Raw genomic sequence first — 24,846 nt, 5'->3', positions numbered from 1 at the left:
ATCTGATTGTTCTCTCACTATGTTTATTTGCTCCCTTGATAGTAATATAATGTATAGTGATAATTATATATAGAATGAATTATATTTTATAGTATTTTGTATTAATTATATATAGAACTAAACTTCAGTTCATACAAAGTTGAAAAAAACATGAAGGATAAAACAAAAACACAAGGGAACAGGTACATAAATATAAGAACTGAGGCATTGTAAATGTCTATAGTAGGACTAGCAGCTACTGTGGACACTGGGGTCATGTCCTCTACATCTGGAGGTAATTGAGGGGTTTGAGCAACATCCGTCATGTTACTCAAACCCCTCAATTACCTCCACGATTACCACTACAATAAAAAACATACACAGTGGGTATTCTGTAGGCTGACACCAGATTTTTTGGCTTAAGGATGTTTAAACTTTAATTAAAGAAAGGCTTCAGCTTTATTCCCTCTTGAGTTTTAGCCCTGATGTGGTGAAGGCTTTGAAACAGCATTTAGAAAACTGGTACAAGTACAGTGTAAGTGAACTAGTTAACTGAATAAATAATTAACTGAATTAATAATTTAACATAAGTAATTTAAAAAGCTAAGTGGTCTTTTTGGTTGGTTGGGGTGCCTTGAGGGGACTAACATGACCTGAATATCTCTGAAATCCTGACTACAGCCCTGGTCCACAGACCTGATGACTTTCTGTTTATTATTAATAACATTATTATGGTTATTATTTACATTTAAAGATATAACATTTAGCATTGAAGATGTGAACGTTGCTTTCTGTTAAGACACCAGCTGACACCTAGCCCCGCCCCCGTGACGTTGTTCTGCACCGCCCCTCTGTGACGTCACTTTGCTCCTTCCTTCCCGCCCCTCCCTCCGCTGCTAGCCCAGTTAGCAGTAGCACAGTTAGCCTCCAGCAGCTGTCGGTGGCAGTCAGTCAGTCAGTCAGTCAGTGAGTCAGTGAGCTGGTGCGACTGTAACCGTCGTCCTCCTCCTTCCCTCCCGTGGACAGACAAACCGTGGACGGCCGGGTTGTTTCTTCGGGAGCCAGCTGCGGTAGAATCGTTGTCCCCGCCGTCGCGACAGGAAGCAGCAGCAGCGGCAGCAGCAGCTCTCTGGGCCATGGCCAGAACAGAACAAGTGCTGGTGCTGGAGCCACAACACGAGCTGAAGTTCAGAGGTAAAGGCTGAAGCGGAGGGCAGGGCCGGGGGGCCAGTCAGCTAACACCGGGGCCGTTAATGATAGCCGCTGTACTGACTCCTGCATCCACCAGTTAATGGTCGCTCATGCGGCGCCATTTGTTGCCGCTGTTATTAAATCAGACACATATTGCGAGCTGCGGTGATGATGATGATAGTGGTAGTGATGATGATGATGATGACAGGTGAAACGACACTGTGTGCGACGTTGCTAACTAACCAGCTAGCTAGGTAGCAGTTAGCTCTGCTAGCTGTTATTGCAGCGTCAGGGCAGGCCAGGCCCGCCGTCCCGTTTCTCCTAATTCACCCATTTGCTTCCTGTGCGCTGCCTTTTTATCCTCTGACAGCATGTGAAACACCGTGATGTGTTCTGCTTGACATACGTCCTCCTTTCTGTTGCTAACACCCTGCTGCCAAGAAAGAAACCAACTGTTCCAGCGCTTTCTACACCAGGGTGGCGTTGCTCAGCCTAATTATCATGCTTATTTCACAATATTGTAAAGCTAGCACGCTGGGATTGAGAGCTTTACCGTTTCACTTTACTGTGCAAGCCTGAATTCCTCCTCAGCTTTTCTATATTCAGACACTGATTGTGAAAATACAGCTTGAGCTGTTGGTTAATGGCTATTTTCTGCTGTTAAGGTGTGTACTGCTGCAGAAATGGGTCAAGGGATGGCCTTAGGTTCACTGATTGATTATTGCAGAGCTTTGAATGCAAGATAAGCCAGGGGGGGAAAAAAAGATGCATACGCCCTCAGAGTCACTGATGCAGAGCAGAAAGCACAGGGAGGCTGTTTGTCTCCAAAACCAAGGTTTGGCTGTCAAAACAGGTTGAATACTCCAGTCTGGAGTCATTAAACACGCTCAAACGGTCTCATGAGGGTCAGCATGAGGCAGAAGAAAGCACTAGTTCTTGTCTGTCTAGTAAGTTTTCTGTTTAGTTTTTCTAGTATGTTTTTGGGCTGAGGGCGGGGCATGAATAATAAAGTCAATGCTTTGTACACATTGCACATTAAACATTAAAACAGTGGAAAGAAGAGCAATGTTTACGGCAGGCTCACAAACACTACTCACATTCATCCTCGCAGATACACAATATGCAGCATGTATGTAGTCAAAGTCCTGGTGAAAACTTTCAAGTGTGAGAAACAAATACTTGTACCCAAAGTACTAGACAAGTGTGTAAAATTGACACACACACACACACACACACCCTTGAGTCACTGTGCTGTTTGTGTTTGTGTCCTCAGGACCGTTTACAGATGTCGTCACTGCCACTCTGAAGCTCACCAACCCCACAGATAGAAATGTGTGTTTCAAAGTCAAGACAACCGCACCTCGCAGATACTGTGTGCGCCCCAACAGTGGCATCATCGACTCCGGAACCTCCATCAACGTCTCTGGTCCGTAACTATTTTATTCCTTCAACAATCAGATATCTCTATTTTTGACATAGTGCCCTTTTATTATTGATAATGTGATGATCTGTCGATGCTATCATGCAATATGTAATCTGATTTTGGGTTAGAAGTGTGGTGTCTGAGGAAAAACAAATCACTGCAAATGTGAATCCAATAGCGGAGCAGAAGGAGACATATTGATTGTTACACCAGGCAGCAACACTGAAATAAGTTCAGAAAATTCATTTTATTGTAATGCAGGTTATAACACTGGGAGAGGCCGGTGTTAAAGCCATATCAAGCTGTCCTTATAACAAGATCCTCAGTGTTATCTAGTCTCTTATGATGATATATATGAGTTGGTGTAGTTCTAGCCAGCGTGCGATATGTTTCAGCACCAAAGTAAATCTTCTAGCCTCAGTTCTACCAGGATAGAAACATTGTCAGGCAATGATCAAGAGGAGGCACATCTGTAAAGTCTTTGCAGGTGCTGAGTAACAATAATCTGCACAAAATGATGAAAAAATACTGGCACACTGCTGTTGTTCCCATTGAAGAATAAAAGAAGAGTTGGGAATGAGAGCAGTAAGCTGATACAAATATTGTTGGGTCCTTTTTCTTCAAAATCATTAAATTAAAGAAGTGGCATAAATTTGTAAAGTAATAGCAAACTAATTGGAAAAAATACATGAAATATCCCATAATAATTACGAAGAAGATCTAAAGGTTAAAGAGTTTTAGTTTTGTTGTTCTACACTATCAATATCAATGTTATTATCCTGTAACATGATTTTTCATGTGTTGTCAGATATTTTCTATTAAGACAAATGATATCTTATTGATATTTAAATATTTATTTCCCACATTGCCACCTTTCTGGTGGAAGCCTTCATAAGTCATAAATGTGGGACAAACAAACTCAACATTTCTGTTACTTTCATGGATATCAAACAAATACATTTAATTTCTGACATTCATTAAGTACCGAATCACTGCACTCATTGGTCGAGTAAATGATCTTTTATACTGAAAAATGAAGCTTTCAGGACGAGTCGTCGGTGCAGGAGGAAAACAAAGTCACAGTATAACCAAAACCATAAACCCGACTGGCATCTTGTCTTTTTTATGCAACATTTGTTATGGGTCAATACAGGAAGTCAGCCTTTCTCTAATGATCTTTGTCTCCACTCTCTTGTTGTTTCTCTCCACAGTTATGCTACAGCCTTTTGACTACGACCCCAATGAAAAGAGTAAACACAAATTCATGGTGCAGTCCATGCTGGCTCCGTACGACATGACTGACATGGAAGGAGTTGTGAGTACCTGAGCATAAAACATAATTTGGGATTATAATATTTTCATTGCCCGTAACTAATGAGGCTTTTATTCCTTAAATCACATGAGAGTTGACCTACAGACCCCTGAGTTACTCTTTATGAGCCATGAAACGTCATTTTTTTCAGATAATTTCTGTAGGACTTTAAAGCATTTCCTGTTGAAGTAATGACTTGTATTCACATGACAGATACAATAAAGTGATACTAAAGAATCCTTGTATGAACTGTCAGTGTTTCTTCTCTCTTTCTGTCTCTTTACCTCTTCATGACGTTCACAGTGGAAGGAGGCGAAGCCAGAAGAGCTGATGGATTCAAAGTTGAGATGTGCATTTGAGATGCCTCTAGAAAATGACAAAACTGTAAGTACAAGTCCACGAGTCTCGACTGTGCTGCACTCAGTCATTAAATGACAGGTGTAGAATCACAAAAGTCACCTTCTCTCACATCCTCATCAGATCAAAGATGATATTTAAATAGATGCAGATTCATCAGCTTCATAATAACCATTTCAGACTGACTGGATATGATTTTAACAAATCAGATTGAAACATCCACATCGCACATTTCCTTTGAGTTTAATTTTGTCAGTCTCCTTCCCATCAGCAACACATCACCGTATCACCCATTACATGCTTTGTTTATTCGTTTATGATTTATTTGTTTGTACGTTCATCTCACTCCCTGCCGTGTCTCTGCATGTCTCTTCATCCCCCCGCACCCCCACTCTCACCCCACCGCCCTCATTCTCTCTCCACAGCATGAGAGTGAAAGCAACAAAACTGTGTCTTCCTCTACCTCCTCTGTTAAGACCGAGCACTCTGCGCTGCCGAAGTCTGCCAGCGCCTCGCTGGATGACGGAGAGGTGAAGAAGATCATGGAGGAGTGCAAGCGGCTGCAGATGGAAGTGCAGAGGCTACGGGAAGAAAACAAACAGATCAGGGTGAGACACGCAAAAACAAGAAAAATGAGGCAACCTGCGTTTTCTTTCAAGCTTGTATTTCCTACTCCAGCACTTCCTCTATCATACACAGAGAAGCTAAGATACTTTCACTTCTGAATGTCGTGTCCGAGTTCAGAAAAAAAAATATTTTTATTTAAATGAGTGGCTATGAGTAATCTAGAGGCAAATATTTGATTTGTATGCTTTGACTAGTGCTGCACTGTATGAGTCAACCAGAACAACTTGCTTCATTGCTTGAGCATCTTAACAAATAAGGCTGTAAAAGTTCAAATCTGCACACATCAAGCGACATCAAGTACTTTTAAAAAATATTTTACAGAATGTTTTTATTATCGTACGACACATTTAGCAGCAGTGACCGGGCTCATGCTCTCTTTCAGGAGTAAGTCCAGCTGCCTCTAAATGATCACATTAAAAATTAATAACCTTTTTTTTTCACATTTGTTAGAGCTTTACTCCAAAGGCTCCTTTCTCCTCTACCTACAAGTGTTGTCAGCTCTTTGCAAGGAGAGTCGCTATGGGCTGTTTAAAATGTGCTGCAGCTACAAGTCACCAAACGACACCATGTGCAAAACTTGCTTGTCCGTATGTTACAGCCTTTGAGCCTATTTGCAGCCACACCTCTGTGGTTTTTTATGTGAAGGAAGCGGGTCTAAGCTTCTATTTCTGAACCTTATCAGACATGAAACTTGTCATACTTTCCCTTATTTTTAGTTCAGATGTAGATTTTGGTGCAAGATATGCACACAGATAAGTAGTATAGTGACAGACTGAAGAGGCGAAAATGTCCATTAGGTATGTAAATGATTCAGTAGTTGCTCATCTACAGTTTCCTCTAGAGACTTGCCCCCCCTAAATGTCACACCTCGGCATCAAGGGCATGATATGAAACTCCAGATGTACTTTTGCGGCATTTGTGTGCGTTCGCCTTGTGATTTATTTCATTTTGTTCTGGGACGCCACTTCAAAGCAGCAACATACCTGCAAACAACCGCTTAGTGAAGAAGAAACTGTGATGACACATATAGATTAATGATGTGAAAAACAGAACCGGCCTCTTGATTCTAAAGGCCACCAGCATCGATATATGTGTATATATATACATTATGTACTGTTGGAGAAAAAACAAACTTGTCAGTGCTCTCTGGTGGACAAACAATGTCACGACGACACAGTTTCAGTCATATTCCTGCTCTGCATTTTCTCGTTATCTGTGTGTTTGTGTGTGCCGATCGGCTCCGGCTGTTATCTGTAACTCCTCCGTCTCCGTCGCAGGAGGACGACGGGCTGCGGAAGAGAAAGGTGACGTCGCTGGCCGCTGCTCCCCACTCCTCTTCTTCCTCCGTCATGGCAACCTCGGCCATGAGGGACGAAGGCCTAAGCATCCGCGTCCTGGCGCTCTGCGTGCTCTTCTTTGTCATTGGAGTCATCATTGGCAAGCTCGCCCTGTAGAGACACAGACGGACAGAGCACAGTGACAGACGGCGAGGACGGCGTGCTCGGGAGGACACGCGTCAATGACGGCAACGGGGATGTCTTCTGGGTTTATGTTGATTTCTCTTTCTTTTTTTTTTTTTTTTTCTTTTTTTTAAACATTTAAGGCAATATCATGATGGGTTGTCTGGATGGAAAATAATTTAATGTGTAAGAAAAAAAAAAAAGAAAACAAAGGAAGGCGATTCCAGTTAAATCACCAGTACGAGCGTTTTTGTCACAGGTCTTGCCTTCTTTTCTTTTTTTTTTTTTTTTTGTGAAATAATCTCCACCTCTGATCCGTTCTTTCCGTCCATCCCTCGTTCTTAAATGATCTTCCCCCAACTTGCACAGGTAACAGTTAGTGGTGTGTGGATGTGGCTTCACTCTGGCTGAATGTCTAAAGTCTTTCATTGATTCTATATTGATTATCAAGTCTTTAACTTCCACATTGTCTGTAAGAAAGATCCGACACTCCTCCTCTGATGATCTCTCTTCCACTTATTACTGATAATCTACAAGGAGAGTTGAACACAAGCGACGAGTGAAAGACTCAAACTGTATTGTCTTCTAAACAGTTTGTGGTTTAAAAACGCGAGCCAGTTAAAGCCGTGCATTTGTGTGCGTGTGTCTGTGTCTTGTTGATTTTTTTTTTTTTTTTTTTCTTTTCTTTTTTTTTTCTTCCTCCTGCAGGAGGGCTGATGTGACTGCATGTGTATGTTTTTATGTGAGGAGACCACAAACGGTGAAATCACAGGCTGTTGAGTTTTAGAGCGAAGGAAGAGGGGTGGTTTAACAGATTTCCTGTACACAACAGAAAAAATGGGGGTTTATTTGTTAAAAAATCTGATTAAAATGTATCTGACCAGACCAAGGAATCAATAGGAATTCAATAAATCCATTTTTGGGGCAATTGGTAAAAATTATGACTTAATAAAATCAAGAGTACGACATTAAATTAATGCTACGCAGTGATCTAGTTCAAAGACAAAGCATCAGAGTTTCCCAGTTAACACTTTCTTGACCATTACTTCCTCAGGTTGCGAGGGAGAAAGTGGCATCAGCCAATAAAAACACCTTAAAACAAACTTGTCATGCAAAACCAACTGACATTTTCAGTATATAACACACAGTATGTAACAGTAGTTTTGGCCACCTTGTTTAATTTGGAGTATTGTATTTTGCGTCCTTGTATTACAACAGTTGTTTGCTTTCTTTCTTATATTATCATGTAGCCACGATGCTTCTCATGTTTAATATTCAAATGCACTATATTCAAATGTCCACTCTGCAGTCTGCATGAAATGACCTGGATTTATTATTATTATTATTTTTTTGAGTGTTGGAAATTATATGAGCAAAACAGAAAAAAAAAAAAAGTACCATCTTTTCAAAAGGGACCATCTTGAGTCTGGTTCATCAGTTTTTGTGTGTGTGTGTGTGTGTTTTTGTTTCCTTTCGGTCATCTTTTTCTTCAGTTTCCTGTTGGGCTCTGGTGGTCGTGTGAGAAAACCGAGACAACACAGCTGTATTATCTCGGCTATCACATGACCATCTCGGCAAACTCGGCCGTTAAGAGGAAGAATAAATATCTGTATTTTTTCGTTGCCTGAAGGAGCTTCGGGGAGCAGAGATGTGGGGATGTGGGCGGCTGGGAGGAGGACTGACCTGTGAATACACACTACATTGATAAAAGTTTAAAAAAAAAAAAAAAAAAAGGCATCAGTGCTTCAGACCACACATGCAGAGATACAGTCACACAACAATGTAATCACACAGTAATTGGATACTCTTTTGTATGTACATAAAAATAAAATTACTTAAAAGATAACCGGCAAAGTTATTAACATACTGTAGTAAAGGAAGAAAATAATTAAACAACCACCATGGATCATGTAGCATCATAATGAATTAAAATACATAAACCCCCAAATGTCTGTTTCTGTGAGAACTTTACTTCTGTTTCTCATTTAGTTCAGATCTGAGTCATTGAAAAGAGGTTGTGTGTGTGTGTGAGGCTGAAAAAACACATTTGAAGGTAGAAAAACAACAACAAAAGAAAACATCTGGGGAGCACAAGTACCAAACATCAGTGAAGAAATTACAACAGCTGTAAAAGTGTTGTTGCTGGATTAAAGGGGCATCCCGCTAAAAGCTCCTCACAAGAAATACGAGTCAGTCTGTGAAAACGGTTAACTAATGTCGTCTCTGAAAGGAGATTAAGTCTAACCAGATAACGGTGATGATGTCATCATGATCAGGGGCTGTGATATTACGAATTAAAACTTATTTAAAAAACAACAACATTTAAAATAATTAAGTTAAACTTCAACCTCATTGAAAAGTGGAGACTTCAAGAGCTGCTCATACATTACGCAGAGAGGGTTGAGTTGCATTATGGGAAATGTAGGATCCAGTGTTTTGGGGGCATGACTCACATACTAGGGAGTAAAAGTCTGAACATTTCAACCTCCGCTGCATCGATTTATTCCATCCTTTTTTACATTTTCTTGCAAGTCAAGCAGCTTTTTGTAAGTGCAGTTCTATATTGATCTGGAGCATCTGGAGAATCCATTTAAAGCCTGCAGGCATTTGCACCTCAGGTCTCATCCCTGTCAGTGATATTAAAGCTGCTTGCCAGCAAATTTCAGCAAAATAATTCACTGTTAAAAAGCTTCATATATGTTGAATTTAATCTCTGATTCCATGCATATAAAACTAATGTTCACAAGACTCTGAAAGCTCAGGCTCAAATGATGTGAATGAAATGAATCCAGTATTCTTGGATATACAGTTACAGTAGAAACAGTTGTTAGAGACAGATATGTGTAGTTTTCAGGTACAGAACCAGCTCTCGTGTGAATGACTTTGTATGGAAATAGTCTTTGACAGCTGATGGAAAACACCTGCCATGACGTCAGTGGTTGAGGTCCCAGTGAGGACGGTGTACCTGCAGGTTAATCTTTCAGTATTTTCACTGAAATTTTCTATTGAAGGAAATAATGTACGATGCTGAAAACACAATGCAAGTAAGAATGATAGCTGGAACAATAATGAATAAATAATGAGTTAATAATAAAACAAAGTCAAAATGATTAAGCCAGAGCCAGTGACGGCCTGCTTTGTGCTGGGGACTCCTCTGGATACACTGGAGCTGGTCGTTGAACGAGGATGCTGCACGAGCTATCAGTCACCATGGAGAACATCTGTCATTCCCTCCATGACCTGCTGGTCAAACAGCGGAGCACTTTCAGTTTCTCTACATGAAGTCGTTGTTGCCAGCTGCCATCAGTCTGTACAATGACTCTCCTCCTGTGACAGTGAAGACAGACTTTCATTTTATTATTTATTACACTGTCCATCACATCTGTTATATTTTAGATTCTTATTTGATCGTCTTTAGCTGCTGTCAGCCATGGACAATCATGCACCTTAATACTATCGCAATATCCACCTGATCATTTTATTCTTCCTGTTAAATTTTAATATTTGAATTGGTTTATTTAGTTATTGTATATAATTTAGCTTTCAATTGCATTTTTTAAAACCTTTTTTACCTCATTGTTGACTGCTGTAACACTTGAATTTCCCTTTGGTTTAATAAAGTGTCTATCTATCTATCTATCTATCTATCTATCTATCTATCTATATGTCTATCTATTTGTCTGTCTGTCTCTATTTGTCTATCTATCTGTCTATTTGTCTATCTATCTGTCTATCTATCTATCTATCTATCTATCTGTCTGTCTGTCTATCTATCTGTCTATCTATCTATCTATCTATCTATCTACATGTCTATCTATTTGTCTGTCTGTCTCTATTTGTCTATCTATCTGTCTATTTGTCTATCTATCTGTCTATCTATCTATCTATCTATCTATCTATCTATCTATTTGTCTATCTATCTATCTATCTATCTATCTATCTATCTATATGTCTATTTGTCTGTCTGTCTCTATTTGTCTATCTATCTGTCTATTTGTCTATCTATCTGTCTATCTATCTATCTATCTATCTATCTATCTATCTATTTGTCTATCTATCTATCTATCTATCTATCTATCTATCTATCTATTTGTCTATCTATCTATCTATCTATCTATCTATCTATCTATCTATTTGTCTATCTATCTATCTATCTATCTATCTATCTATCTATCTATCTATCTATCTATATGTCTATTTGTCTGTCTGTCTATCTATTTGTCTATCTTTCTTTCTATCTATCTGTCTATCTATCTATCTTTCTATCTATCTATCTATCTATCTGTCTATCTATCTATCTATCTTTCTATCTATCTATCTGTCTGTCTGTCTATCTATCTGTCTATCTATCTGTCTATCTATCTATCTTTCTATCTATCTATCTATCTATCTGTCTATCTATCTATCTATCTTTCTATCTATCTATCTGTCTGTCTATCTATCTATCTATCTATCTATCTATCTATCTATCTATCTATCTATATGTCTATCTATTTGTCTGTCTGTCTCTATTTGTCTATCTATCTGTCTATTTGTCTATCTATCTGTCTATCTATCTATCTATCTATCTATCTATCTATATGTCTATCTATTTGTCTGTCTATCTATCTATCTATCTATCTATCTATCTATATGTCTATCTATCTATCTATCTATCTATCTATCTATCTATCTATCTATCTATCTATCTGTCCATCTGTGTGTCTGTCTGTCTATCTATCTATCTGTCTGTCTGTCTATTTAATATCTATCTGTCTGTCTGTCTATCTATTTGTCTGTCTATCTATCTATCTATCTATCTATCTGCCTGTCTGTCTGTCTATCTATCTATCTATCTATCTATCTATCTATCTATCTATCTATCTATCTATCTATCTATCTATCTATCTATCTGTATCCATCTGTCTATCTATCTATCTGTCTGTCTATCCATCTGTTTGTCTATCTGTCTGTCTATCTGTCTATCCATCTGTGTATCTATCTATCTGTCTGTCTATCTATCTATCTATCTGTCTATCTATAGCCATCTGTCTGTCTGTCTACCTGTCTATATATATATATATATATATATATATATATATATCTGTCTGTCTATTTAATATCTATCTATCTATATATATATCTGTCTGTCTATTTAATATCTATCTATCTATATATATATCTGTCTGTCTATTTAATATCTATCTATCTGTCTGTCTATCTATCTATATATCTATCTGTCTTTAATGTTCAGCGCTCCGTTGTCCAGCAGATGGAGACGTCATCGTGCGACGTGACGTCATAGGGCCTTATCCAGGAAGTGGGGAAACATCAACAATCCTTCCAGGGCGAAGTGTCAGTGTATGCTAGCAGCGTTAAAGCTAACACTAAGCTTGGTTTTCTGGGTTTGTTTTTTTATATATAAATAATTAGTGTGTTGTAGTAGATATGTCGTTGTTCGGTAAGATATTTGGAGGAGGGGGAAAAGGAGGAAAGGGACCGAGCCCACAGGAGGCGATCCAGAAACTCCGAGAGACGGAGGAGATGCTAACGAAGAAACAGGAATTTCTAGAGAAGAAGATCGAGCAGGAGCTGCAAATCGCCAAGAAAAACGGCACGAAAAACAAAAGAGGTAAAGATATCCGGGCGTGTTTTCTGTTCATTCCTGATCTTCGTTGATCAAACAGCCTTGACAACAACGCGAGGCTATGTGTTAGCATGTTAGCTGAGTTAGCTAACTTTCCCGAGCTGCCGTCACTGTTGGCAGCCTCACCTCGCGTCGTTATCCAGACATAGGTTGAGGTTTGGTGGCGTGAGTGCGAGCTGATAGCTCGATTTGTCTGGCTGGTTATTGATTATCGTTTACTTCTTCTAACTGAGGTTCTGCTAGTCTTATCTTCAGCTAACATGTGTCTACTGATCATTTTAACGTGTGATTCACGTGTGTCCACTTATAAATATAAAGAATAGAGGTGTGGCAGTCGTTGCAGCTACAGTTAGATGTCCCTCTGCTGCAGAGAGGTTGGCAGTGAATATACTGACTCAGTATATCTAGATAATGGGTTGAACATTGGGGTTGCACATGTTAAAGGGACGTGACACTGCTGTCACAGAAGTGGGCGTGTTTGCACCTTGATCAGAAGTCTGTGCTTAATCCTGCAGACCTCCAGCAGGTGTCAGAAGTTCCTGATATAAGGTCATAATGCCAGAAAGCAATTACAACGACCTATAAACTAATCAGTGCTTGTAACTGGTAAGCCTGGGTAAATAGAAAACTACCCACATATGTGTGTGTGTGTGTGTGTGTGTGTGGGGTGCCAGTCAGAAGTTTGGACAAACTTTTTCGTTGAAGTGATTGGAGGTTCCAGACATCAAAGTTCATATTTAATTTATAATGGTTTCATTACTCCACCTATATTCACCTTCACCTATAACATGTACATGTTACTTCTGCACATATTTTGCACAACTTTTCTATTTTTACAGCCCACAAGTCAGATCATGTAGCCTAAGTATTGTAATGTGTATAATGTTTATAATGTATGTAGATTGATTTCCATTTACTTGACTCTCTATTTTGTTGAGTGTCTGTTAGTCTGCTGTAATATGTGAATTTCTCCTCTGGGGATCAATTAAGTCTTAAAGATATGGAAATAGTGAAATGTGGAGGTGACATAATCAAATATCTGATTTTGTCCAATCAACAGTCCAAAACCTAAAAACAGTCAGTTTAAAAAAAACAACAACGGAAGAAATAAACCTTACATATAAAAAGTTGCAAATATTTTGCATTTTCGATTATAAAATGTGTTGCTGATCATTTTTTGTCAATTAACTAAGTAATTAACTGATAGTTTCAGGTCTAGACAGGAAAATTGATCATTTGGCTCAATGGTGTTGAGATGAAAGCTTCTGCACATCTAAAACGAAGGAGCTTTCTCTTCTCGAGATGATGACTACGCACTTTAAATTTCATAGCAGTCTGGCTATTAAATTTATTGTGGTTTTTAAATGTACACAAATAAACATTTGGCCTGATGTTCAGGGTCAGGGAGTGTCACTGAAAATATGATGTTAAACCTCCTTGAGACCTGAAATATCTCTCATGTATTTTCTAGCAAATCTGAGCAGCAGTTTTGAAGGCATCTTGTCGTGCTTGAATGTGCTGATTAAGAGTAAAATTGACCTGAAAGTGTTGAATAATAAAACTTCAGAGGTCAGTCAGGATCATCCTCTGAGGAGCAAATATCCAAACTAAATTTCACGCCAGCCTGGCCAGTATTAGGTGAGACTTGTTGATCTTGACCAAAGTGTCCAACAGAGAGGAAACTGATGGACTGACCCTCCAGTGATTGATTAGTTATAGTTATTAAATTGATAGACTATAAATCTATACTGCTTATTGGAGGCTGATTTAAAAGTTGCAGACTGCATTAAATAAAATAAAAAAACATTGTCCCTATACTTGGCTTGAATACTTTGTGTACATTGCTTTTACCTTAATTATTTCCAACTCCACAAAGATTAATGAGTCAAGAGTCAACTCAGTGTGACAGTTTCACCACCACATATCAGGCGTCTGAGTTAGTGGAGAATCACTTCAACAACCCTGGTGATATTTCACAGCTTGTCGTCTCAGTAGGTTTATTTTTGTGACAATCCGTTCATCCTCTCTCTGTCTCTCTCTTTCCCACAGCGGCTCTGCAGGCTTTGAAAAGGAAGAAGCGATACGAGAAGCAGCTCGCCCAGATCGATGGCACGCTTTCAACCATCGAGTTCCAGAGAGAGGCTCTGGAGAATGCCAACACCAACACTGAAGTGCTCAAGAACATGGGCTTCGCTGCCAAGGCCATGAAGTCTGCCCACGAAAACATGTAAGAGAGAGCAGCTGCCAGTCGCGGATCAGGTTCCTTACAATGTGACTAATCGATCAAATGGAGATTATCCGGGAATATCTGCTTTGATTTCATAATAGAAAACAGTCACTTTTGTCTCACAGAGGAAACAGGTTGAAATAATAGAGATACAGTGTACTAAAGAAGAATCCAAACACACTTTCTTGCCTCTAACTTGTACATTAAATGGACAACATCAAGCTCCAAAGGTGTAAACATGTGTTTGGTTTTACTCAGATGTGGTTTCTCTCCTTGACGTTGTTTCAGGGACATCGACAAGGTGGACGACCTGATGCAGGACATTACAGAGCAGCAGGAACTGGCCCAGGAGATCTCTGACGCCATCTCTAAACCTGTCGGCTTTGGAGAGGAGTTTGATGAGGTTGGTGACGCTTTTCAGATATTTTGATTTTTACAGTTTGTTTGTTTTTTGTGGTATTTCTTAACTGATCTCTGCCGTTAAAAGGAAAGTCTGTGTCTGATATGTTTTGAGATTCACTAGAAATATTACCTTGAGCTAATCTGACATCTCAAACCCTTCACGCACCCTGACCCAGAAATATTGTCGGTCATCTGCCAAGGTCATGTGTTTATTCTGTTCTCGACTCTGCCCGGTGTTGTTTTGTGATCCACCAGGCTGAACTCTGGTTTAGTGACACTGTTGAATCAGTCTTTATTTTCAATGGGTCGCATTCATGGACTAACATCAACAACAACTGATGGCATTCAGTCATCCTGGGATAATATTGCAGAAAGAATGAATACAATTTCTGAAATTCTCAGTCAACTGACTTGAAGTATTTTAATTTAAAAGCGAGACGCTTTACTCACCAAGTGTACAGACGCACAAAAGTAGGACCAGATTTGGCCCCAGTTAGACCACCTAACAACCTAATGAATATCATATACTTGATTTGAAAGTGGAGTTTTTTTAGGTTTTAGGTGTAACATAAACGAGTCGTTGCTCGTCCTCATCTTTCGTGTTGCTTGCTGTCTTTATCAGGATGAGCTGCTGGCGGAGCTGGATGAGCTGGAACAGGAGGAGCTGGACAAAAACCTGCTGGAGATCGGCCCAGAGAACGTCCCCCTCCCCAACGTGCCTTCTACTTCATTACCTTCCAGACCTGGTAAGAAACTTTTGAAGAAGCAACCCTGCAAGCCCTGACTGCAGCATCATTTTTCTAACGTTTGAGTCAGTTTGTTTAGGTAGTTGGTGGTCAGATGTGTTAGACGTCACCCCAGAGATCTCTAGTACTGATCCTGGAAACCAGCTGAGATCAACTATACACGACTGCATCCATTTGTTCAAAGCTCTCACCACTTTTTACTCCTGTCTTTTCACCCCACAAAAGCCAAGAAAGAGGAGGACGAGGACGACATGGAGGACCTGCAGCGCTGGGCGATGGAAGCCATGTAAACAACGCAGCGTCCGCCACATCATACCTGCATCAAAGAGGGAAGAAGAAGAAGCGGGGGTGGGCAGGCGGGAAGGGAGGGGAGGGGGGGGGGGGGGATGAATGGACTTGATAGGATGTTGTGTATGAGTGTTTTTGTGTGTGTGAGGAGAGAGTTGAACTTCATCTAACACTACGAAAAAGCAAAAATGCTGTATTATTTTCTTTTTCCCTCCTGATCCCCTCACAACTCAAACCTTAGAGACCCCCGGGGTGCTCAGTGCCGACGACACAGTCAGGAAGCTCCATCACTGTGTCACGGCAACCTCACCTAATATTTTTACCCTCTATTTTAATACAATACTAGCACTCCATTGTCCTTGCAGTAACCTGCTACTGGGCTATCTCAGCGCCTGCAGAGTTCACACTGAAGCGTGATAGTTTGCGCTCTGCGGTGCCATAATGAAGTTATTGTCAGTTTACTGCGGCCGCCTTTGTGACGTTAACGTCGCTGGATGACAGAAAGGGGGGATTTTCACGGGAGCTCGATCCGTTTTTCCGACTCTCATATTTACCTGTGTTCGTGGCGTTTAACTGGCTGGATGTTTTTTCATTTTTCTTCCTTCTTGACAAAAATAACAGTCCTTAGCTGAGCATGAGCTGGGTGAAGAAGCTGCGAGCTGTGTGTTTGCAAGAATCCTCTTCTTTTGTTTCAGGCTGTGTGCTTTGTCCCTCCCTTCCCTCTCTTCCCCTCCCAAACCCACCCACCTGTTTTTCACCTCCTGTCGCCATTGAAGCGACTTCTCACCAGTAGTCCTTGTTATTCAGTGTAAATATCCCAAACGTGTCTCTTTTTATATACTGTATTTCTGCCGTCACTGAGAGGTTCTGTCGGGGTCGTGTGAAGCATGCAACAGCGGGAAAGTCACAATACAGATCACAACGCACGGCTAGAAGAGAGATGTTTAACCTAACACTTTGATCCTGCTCTGTCTGTCTCGGTCCTTCTCATAACGGTTTTTGTTTCAAATTGTATAACGCTAAAAAAAAAATGATAACAATAATAATAAAACTATTGTCACACCTTATTAACTGCATCCAAAAGGAGATGGTGGTTTGTTAAAGATTAGATTATCGTCAATCTACAACATCAGCGTTTTGGAGTTTAAAGAGTTAATTCCTTTAGTTTTTCAAAGTCACGATGTACATTTTTTACATAGATAAAAAAAAAAAAGGCATAACAGAAGGACAGATTGACAAGCATGTTTGCATTTCAATGTTTTATTTATCCAGATGAGAATATTATTTGCAAAATCATTAAAAAGTTTTCAATTCTTTTATTGTGGTGAAAGCTTCGTCTTTTCACTTTGTCATCATGTGGCTGTACGTTCAGTTTTTCTGTTCAAAGAAGGGCAGCAACTAACACTGCTGATCATTAGTTGATTAAATCAATTATTGTTTTGTTTATGAAATGTCAGACCATTGTGAAAGATGCCTGTCATAATTTTACCCAAAGCACAAGCTGGTGTCTTCATTGTCAGACTAATAATGGCAGCAAATCCGCACATTTGAAAGAATGGAACTTGAAATTCAGCAGAGAAGGTAAACGTAGATGTGGGTCATCGTCTACACTGAGTCACACATTTTGAACACCAGCATTTGCTGATAAATCTCAGATAACATGAGCAAATACATTCTAAGTTCATTAAAATGAGAAAATGTAAGTAATGAGATTTTCATCACTTTTATTAGTCACATGCAGCAGACAGTAGTGACCATATCTGACCTGCTGGTGATGCTAAATCTAGTTTTAGTTTTAGATTTAGACCTTCAGTTTCTTGAAGCCTTTTGATGGTGTCTGTGTGTTAAGGTTAAGTTTATACTGTACATGCCGATAAACGTGTCTCACAATAATTTACATTAGATGGGATTTTCAGGCTTTAGAGAATAGAGAAATAGTCTTAAATGGTTATTTTCTTTATGTTTTAAATGCTGTAGCACTTTGACATTCACAGTGAATGAAAAGTGCAGTACAAATTAAATGCAGTATTTTATCATTATTATTAGTAGTATTATCGGTAGTCGCCACAGAGATACAATGACTTTCTGATAGAATAATAAAAGAAACTAACTATAAACTCATAAAATACATACTTATATCATAGACTGTAGATTTATATATATATAATACATATTTGGCAACAGTTAGTTGAGCCATTTTGCTCTTGAACACTTGTTTTAGACTAAATTTCCCTTTTTTCCCCTGCTTTTCTTTCTGTCCTCTCATCACTTTTTTATAGAAAGCGTCACTTGCAACATTGTGACAATAATACAATAGCAGAAAACAATTAGGCATCATAATGAAATAAAGACAACATAAATGACTTCACTTTCAGTTTGCTGACACAGTCACCATGGTAACTGGACACAGTTTGAAGGTAATAATTATCAATAAATTAATTTAAAAAAAACAACAACTTAACGGGAAATGTGGGCGATAGAATCAGATGTCTTTAAAACACTGTTGGATCATACTAACTGCATGTGCACGTTTCTTATTGTTTATAAATCTGCTCGCTCTTGAACACTCAGCTGGATTGCGCTGGCGCGAGGTACTTACGTCAGGAGTTGGCGACTGCGCCTGCGCACTACAGACACAACGCTGATGCAAGACATTTTCGGCGCAGCAGTGTGCGACTGATCCAAGAGTGAAAAAGGAGCCACATTTCAGTCACTTTTCAGCCCGCAAACATGTCAGGAGACGAGGTGAGTCATCCCGGTGTATCTACTGTTCAGTCCGTGTCGGTTTGTAGACTCGTTGGGTGAAATTATGTGAATGATCGGGTCAGATGGGTGTTGAGGATGACTTTGGGCCTCGGCACCGCAGCAGCTCTCCTCACATGGCTGTTAGCCGAGCTAACAACGGCCCGACCACATGAAATGACACGAAAATATGCAGAGCACCGGTGTATCGGGCGCTGTCACATCGTGTAGATCACCATTATTCGCTGTGGTTCACCAATCCGCCCTGTCACCACTGATGGACAACTCAGACCGACTGGTAGAAATGAGCTAGCTAACGTTAGCGTTAGCCGGCCGTTAGGCTAGTAATGTTTCATGTTCTCCGGAGACAAAAAGCTGCCAGATCTGTTTTATCCAGAAGGACAGTCAGCTTTCCTCTACAGGGTAGCCATGGAAACTGCTGTCAGAATAATCTCTATGTCTAGGTATATTGTCACAGTTAAAACATGACTAATTGTATTTTTACTTTAACGTTAAGCCGGCTTGAAATAATTAATTTCTGTCGGTGCGTTAGTAGTAAATATGGATTTGATGTCAGTCTTCATACTGTTTCACTCAGATAGTCACGATAGTTCAGAAAATCGCACTAGTGAACTGAGGTAACAGCAGATTATCACAATGTGTTATAACCAGATCACGGTATATATGAATATTGTCACTCAAAATGTTAATTTCTGAATGGCTGCAGGTGTCTGTTGTAGGATTGCTGATAACGGTTCTTTTCAGTATTGACTAATGCATATTGATCTATTATTAACTTTATGAAATGAAAGGAAAAGATTGTCAGATTCCAAATTGGGTTTTCAAATACATTATTTTACCCAACAAACTGTCCAAAGCCCCCAAAATATTCGACTTTACTATCATATCAGAACAGGAAACCAACACTGAGAGGTTTGAATCTGATCATTTTTTTCTTAAATGACATACAAGATCAACAAAATGAACAGTTTCTGTAGATGACTAATCATTTATTGAGCTCACTGTTGCAGCTTCTGTCACTTGATATTGTAAAACATGATACTTAAATCAGCAGTTGAATCACTGTTTTAATCCAACAACAGCACCTGTGTTTTCTTTTATGTTACTAGTCGACTCTCACAAGTGAAAACAATCTACTTTGGGTCAAACTGCCTACAGATAAGCTGACAGAGTGAACATAGCTTCTCTTTTTTGACTCTGCCAAAAGGCCATTGTCTGGTATTTTTGTATATGTGGACACATTGTCCTTTATTATTGCTCACATATCTGATCTAATAATGAACTAAAACACATTGAATCTGATCTGCTGTAATTCTGTTGATACTGATTTTAAAAGGACAAATTAGTTGAGCAAATGATAAAAATTCAACCTATAGTAATTAACTTTAATGTTCCAAATGACTCTGACTGTAACTGTAATGTTACTACAGGTAACCAGGGGAACCGTGCTATTGTCAGATGGTCTGCTCAGTTACTGAACCACAAATTATTTAATTCTGGGGAAAAATGGTCAGAAACTTGTCATAGAAGAACTATGCTGGCCATCATTTGATAACCTTCTCAACAGTTTTAAAAGCTTTTTTTTTGTGTGTGTGAAAGTTTCTGAATGACCCGTATAATCTTCTAATTGCAACATAAACTCTATTCCTGCTTTTCTTTCTCTCCTCCAGATGATTTTTGATCCCAACATGACCAAGAAGAAGAAGAAGAAGAAGAAGCCCTTCATGTTGGATGAGGAAGGAGGAGAGGGCGTGGGAGGAGAAGAGGCTAAAGAGGTGGAGGCGAAGGAGGCAGAACCAGAAGCCGGAGAGGACAAGGAGCTGGACTTTGATGAAGATGAAGGAAGGAAGAAAGGTTAGAATGTCACGAAAACACACGTGAGGAGTGTGCCGATTTGCAGCGAAAAACAAAGGGTCTGACCGCTCCATACACACGCTGTCTGTCCATCCTTTGCATGGATTAAATTACATTACTCGTCTTGGCTTTTTACTCCCAAAGCTTTTATTGCTCTTACAGTAACGTAACAAATATCGTTGTCGTCGACTTGAGTGCTTCACCTGCATCACCTGCACACACCGTGGGCTCAGCCCCGCCCGCAGTGAACCATAGAGAGCAGAGGAGAGTAGCGCCACCATTAATGACAGCAAAAATCAGCAGAGACTCTCACACACTGAGCTGAAATGAAACGAGTGCACACACATTTGGTAAATAACTACAAATGTAAATAAAGACAGTCTCTACTGCGTTTTGCTGTCATTTATGGTCGCCGTCTCGCTGCTTCTCTGCTGTTTCTCAGCGCGGGCGGGGCTCAGTCCTCCATGTGTGCGGTGTAGCGAAGTAGAGACAGACAGCAGGCGAGAGTTGATGACAACTAAACTCATTATGTTACTCTAAGTGCAATAAAAGCTTCGTGAGAAAGTGAAAAGCCAAGAAGAGTAATTTATCAATGTAATCTGTGGAAAAGACGTATCGCACAGCCCTACTGGAAACGTAGGTAGCTGATTCTGATTCTGATAGAAACTATATTATCGTGCCTCCCTCCATACAAATAAATGCATTATAAAACTGGGTTCAGGGAGCTGCTGTCTTCACCCCGTGCCTTGGGCCCTCATTGACTGTAGCTGGTTGTATGGCTCCCCAACGCGACCAGATACTTAGCCTGCTAGATATCTTACAGGCATCTGCGACACACTGGTGAGCTCTCAGATCACGTCTTAAAACAGTTCACACACAGCGATCAAGCGCTGAGTTTAGAGTGCCAAGTGAGCACCGATATGCCTCAGATCTGGGTGCTTTCGTCGGCGATCTCCGAAAACTGTCACTGAGTAGAAAATCAGGGCTGAAGTCATACAGTGTGAACTCTGCATTAGCTGCCAGTCTGCATTACGTTGGAATGAAGCAGCGTTTTCTTTACCTTCTCCAGAGCCGTCTGATGATTTGAATGACCTGAACTTCTTCAACCAGAAGAAAAAGAAGAAGAAACCCAAGAAAGTGTTTGATAATGATATAGAAGAGGGATTAAAGGTCAGTCAATGTCAAAACACACCCAACTTTTCTTCTTTATTCTCACCTCATCACTTATAGTCTCTTTGTATTTCAATTTGCTTCCATCCTCTTTTTGTCTTTCTGCTCATTTTTACACCAGCACTTCCTGTTCTACCTCTGCCGTTGTTTTCTCTTTACTCTCCTTTCTCTCGAGCTCATCATCATCACCATCATCTTCTCGCTGAATTTCACTGTTTTTTTTTTTTTTGTTCTAAACCAGGAGCTGAAAATTGAAGGAGAGCAGACGGAGGCGTTGGATGAGGACAACCTGGACCTGATGCTTCCTGCAAAGAAGAAGAAGTCAAAGAAAGTGGACTTTGATGAGGGAGAGACACTGGAGAAGGATGACGGTAAGAATAACTCACCTGATCTTTACAGTAGAAACTAAAGGAAGACACACGTGCAATAACATGTTTGTATGATGTGTTTCCAGCACTGGAGGATGATGAGGGGAAGAACAACGATGGCATTTCATTCAGCTCCTCCACAGGACCGGCCTGGGCTGGCTCTGAAAGAGACTACACTTATGATGAGGTAGGACCACACACACACATATATAAAAACAAGACTCAGCTATTAACAGACTACTCATCCTCCTGAGGAAGTACAGCTTGTTGGATGTACTGTCCTTGCTTTCATTGCTTTCATAAGTCTTTGATAAGTGAAAAAGAAAGTTGCTTCAAACAACATATAGAGGAGAAAAAAAGGAAGGTATCTCAATTCTTAACAGTTTTATTTCCTGTAAACTGAAACAAATTGAAGACAGTCTTACACACTAACTGTGCACAAGGCACTGGGTTAACAAAATCTACTGGTGAAAAAAAAAAAAACTGAAAGAGGGATTTATGGGGGATCATCCTGATGCAAACGTTGTACTTGTAAACTACAGTCGGCATCACTCTTTGTGTCGTCTTTTCTCAGCTCTTGAATCGAGTTTTCAACATCATGAGGGAGAAGAACCCGGACATGGTGGCCGGCGAGAAGAGGAAGTTTGTGATGAAGCCTCCTCAGGTGGTCCGAGTGGGAACCAAGAAAACCTCCTTCGTCAACTTCACAGACATCTGCAAACTGTGAGCTTGTTACTGTCAATCCCAGAATCCCATAAACCCCTTTTTTAAAGAGCCATTTATAAACTGACTATCTGTACTTCATCACAGGTTGCATCGTCAGCCTAAACATCTCCTCGCTTTCCTTTTGGCTGAGTTGGGAACAAGGTTTGTTTTTTGTATTTACAGTGATGAATTCATGAATATACAGTAATTGTATCAGCATCCTCTTCATTCTGTGTGTGTGTACCGTTTTTCTGAAAGTTTGAATTGTGTTTTTGTTTTCTTCCTCTCTTTACTTTTAACAGTGGCTCCATAGACGGAAATAACCAACTTGTGATCAAAGGCAGATTTCAACAGAAACAGATAGAAAATGTGTTGAGAAGATATATCAGTAAGTAGTTTAATTAATTATACTTTCATCAAATCTATTTCGTTTACACCCCTCACACTTCTCTGCCAAGAATCAACTAAAAGACGACCTAAAGGCACCCCAGTGTGTACCGCAGCGCTAATAACTGTCTCCTCCCTCCCCCTGCAGAGGAATATGTGACGTGTCACACCTGCCGCTCCCCAGAGACCATCCTGCAGAAGGACACTCGCCTCTATTTCCTGCAGTGTGAGACGTGCCACTCCCGCTGCTCTGTCGCCAGCATCAAGACCGGTTTCCAGGCTGTGACGGGCAAGAGGGCGCAGCTCCGCGCCAAAGCCAACTAAAGGCCACCAAAACTGGGCTCCCTCCTCCCCGCTCGGCCTCCCCTTTCTCCCCTGAAGGAGGCCGAGGCTGGGGTCGGACGCCCCCTTGATTCGCGAAAAGGACTCTCTGAAACGAACTGCGGGAGGGTTTGGCTGTCGTTTAGTTGTGTTGTGGCCTGACCGGGCAGGGAGTGAGAGAGTATCTATAGCTGGCAGATGGGAGTTCAGGCACTGTAAGCAGATGATGTGTACCACATACACTGTTGGATGCATTTGATTTGTTGTCTGGCTGATGAACCCTGCGTCTCCTACATACTTTTTTTTTTTTTTTTTTTTTTTGCTGTTATTCTTGATTCCTGCAAGAAAATCCTAATTTAACATGGCTTGAATCCTTCCTCATTCTTTGTCTCCCTCTTTACATTCACCAAACATCAATATTACATTGGATACAAAAAGAAACATTTCTCCATGCAGCCAGCCAAACTGTAGTTATGTTGAACTACAATGATGGAGCTTAGCTGCTCTAATAATTGTAGCCTTGTGGCTCATGGTTGCTTTTTTTTTATGCTAGAGCTCAACATTGCTTAAAAAATAGGTTGTGCTCCTGTTTGTGGTCTCTCAAAACTTATCAAAGAGGCCAATCAAAGTCACCAGGATGGAGTACAAAAAAAAGTTTTCTCTCCGTAACCAGTCTGTGACAAAGTCCTTACACAGATCATCATTTTGTAGCTGAAGATGACCACAAAGTCAAAGTACTTGAGGTGGATAAAGGGGAGAGCACCTACTCACTGAAGACTTTAATAGAGAGGCTGCGTGTGTGAGACAGATAGAAATTATACAGTGTGTTTGTGAGTGCTGTTACGGCATTGATGAGCATTTGTGGACTTTATTTCTTTGACTTCTGAGGTTTAGATCAACACATTTGATCAAATATTGGACATTTAAATAGAGGAATGTGAAATTCAATAAAATTAATTTCGTCAAGAGGATTGGGTCTCTTAGTCCTCTGACACAAACACACCCAAATGCTTCCCCCCCCTAACTCTACAATCTAGCCTTACATTGAAAAGCAGACTCTGAGCAGGCAGCTCAGATCAGTCTCCTCTAACAGGTTGTCATTTTCAAATGTGATTCAAATTTACACCTCGAGCTAGCCGGGGAAGAGGAGTTTGAGTTCAGTGATCCTGCAAACATGACATTGATTCTGTTCTTATTGGAGAAGAATGTGAAGGTCTGACTGCAATCATTTTAAAACCTGGTTTTTACAAAAATAAATGTTCTACTCTCTCTCTCCACTATTGTTCTCCCCGTTATTACATCCGTGTTGCCACCTGGTAAAATGATCTGCTTCTTAACTTGTTAAATATTCAGTCTTAAAATGAATCACTATGAAACTCTCACCATAGTGACTTGAAACAGTTTGCTCTTCGAGGTCATTGATTACCTACATGGTAGATTTGTTTCTGACGGCTATTTACAGCACCAGGATGTTCAGAACTGACATGGTGTCATGTTAACACTCCATCTGTAGGCCTAGTAAGTGTTACTGGGCAAATAATGCATTCATATAGCTGAGATTTGTCTTATTAGGAACTGTTTAGTATATCGACCACAAAGTGTACAAATAGTTTATTATTAACAGTTAAACGCTGCACTAT

At 40.1% G+C, this 24,846-nt stretch overlaps 3 protein-coding genes across 3 annotated transcripts; all 3 read left to right on the top strand.

Moving 5' to 3' along the window:
- The first annotated feature begins 857 nt into the window (after positions 1 to 857).
- LOC122981977 (vesicle-associated membrane protein-associated protein B-like) lies at positions 858 to 8,297 on the top strand. The gene is made up of 6 exons (XM_044350874.1): positions 858 to 1,173; positions 2,444 to 2,596; positions 3,805 to 3,908; positions 4,209 to 4,289; positions 4,688 to 4,870; positions 6,167 to 8,297. The coding sequence occupies exons 1-6, from the start codon at positions 1,116 to 1,118 to the stop codon at positions 6,341 to 6,343; spliced, it is 756 nt and encodes a 251-aa protein (XP_044206809.1). The 5' UTR covers positions 858 to 1,115; the 3' UTR covers positions 6,344 to 8,297.
- Positions 8,298 to 11,624: 3,327 nt separating this feature from the next.
- LOC122981978 (charged multivesicular body protein 4b) lies at positions 11,625 to 16,957 on the top strand. The gene is made up of 5 exons (XM_044350875.1): positions 11,625 to 11,960; positions 14,025 to 14,202; positions 14,491 to 14,605; positions 15,227 to 15,350; positions 15,576 to 16,957. Exons 1-5 carry the CDS (start codon positions 11,777 to 11,779, stop codon positions 15,638 to 15,640), a joined length of 666 nt encoding a protein of 221 aa, XP_044206810.1. The 5' UTR covers positions 11,625 to 11,776; the 3' UTR covers positions 15,641 to 16,957.
- A 1,292-nt stretch (positions 16,958 to 18,249) lies between these two features.
- Positions 18,250 to 24,483, top strand: eif2s2 (eukaryotic translation initiation factor 2, subunit 2 beta). The gene is made up of 9 exons (XM_044352173.1): positions 18,250 to 18,383; positions 20,072 to 20,255; positions 21,325 to 21,425; positions 21,667 to 21,796; positions 21,880 to 21,980; positions 22,368 to 22,516; positions 22,604 to 22,660; positions 22,801 to 22,886; positions 23,034 to 24,483. Exons 1-9 carry the CDS (start codon positions 18,369 to 18,371, stop codon positions 23,207 to 23,209), a joined length of 999 nt encoding a protein of 332 aa, XP_044208108.1. The 5' UTR covers positions 18,250 to 18,368; the 3' UTR covers positions 23,210 to 24,483.
- Positions 24,484 to 24,846: the final 363 nt, after the last annotated feature.

The sequence above is a fragment of the Thunnus albacares genome, chromosome 5 (genome assembly GCF_914725855.1).
Source record: "Thunnus albacares chromosome 5, fThuAlb1.1, whole genome shotgun sequence".
Lineage (NCBI taxonomy): Eukaryota > Metazoa > Chordata > Actinopteri > Scombriformes > Scombridae > Thunnus > Thunnus albacares.
The sequence above is the reverse complement of the archived record's forward strand: the minus strand, read 5'-3'. Positions and strand labels throughout refer to the sequence as shown.

Coding starts and splice junctions, on each gene's coding strand:
- eif2s2 (XM_044352173.1), top strand. Junction 20,256..21,324: donor AGATGAAGGAAGGAAGAAAG/GTTAGAATGTCA, acceptor TACCTTCTCCAG/AGCCGTCTGATGATTTGAAT. Junction 21,981..22,367: donor GAGACTACACTTATGATGAG/GTAGGACCACAC, acceptor GTCTTTTCTCAG/CTCTTGAATCGAGTTTTCAA.
- LOC122981978 (XM_044350875.1), top strand. CDS start 11,777: ATGTCGTTGTTCGGTAAGATATTTGGAGGAGGGGGAAAAGGAGGAAAG. Junction 14,203..14,490: donor AAGTCTGCCCACGAAAACAT/GTAAGAGAGAGC, acceptor ACGTTGTTTCAG/GGACATCGACAAGGTGGACG. Junction 14,606..15,226: donor TTGGAGAGGAGTTTGATGAG/GTTGGTGACGCT, acceptor TGTCTTTATCAG/GATGAGCTGCTGGCGGAGCT.
- LOC122981977 (XM_044350874.1), top strand. CDS start 1,116: ATGGCCAGAACAGAACAAGTGCTGGTGCTGGAGCCACAACACGAGCTG. Junction 2,597..3,804: donor AACCTCCATCAACGTCTCTG/GTCCGTAACTAT, acceptor TTCTCTCCACAG/TTATGCTACAGCCTTTTGAC. Junction 4,871..6,166: donor AAGAAAACAAACAGATCAGG/GTGAGACACGCA, acceptor TCTCCGTCGCAG/GAGGACGACGGGCTGCGGAA.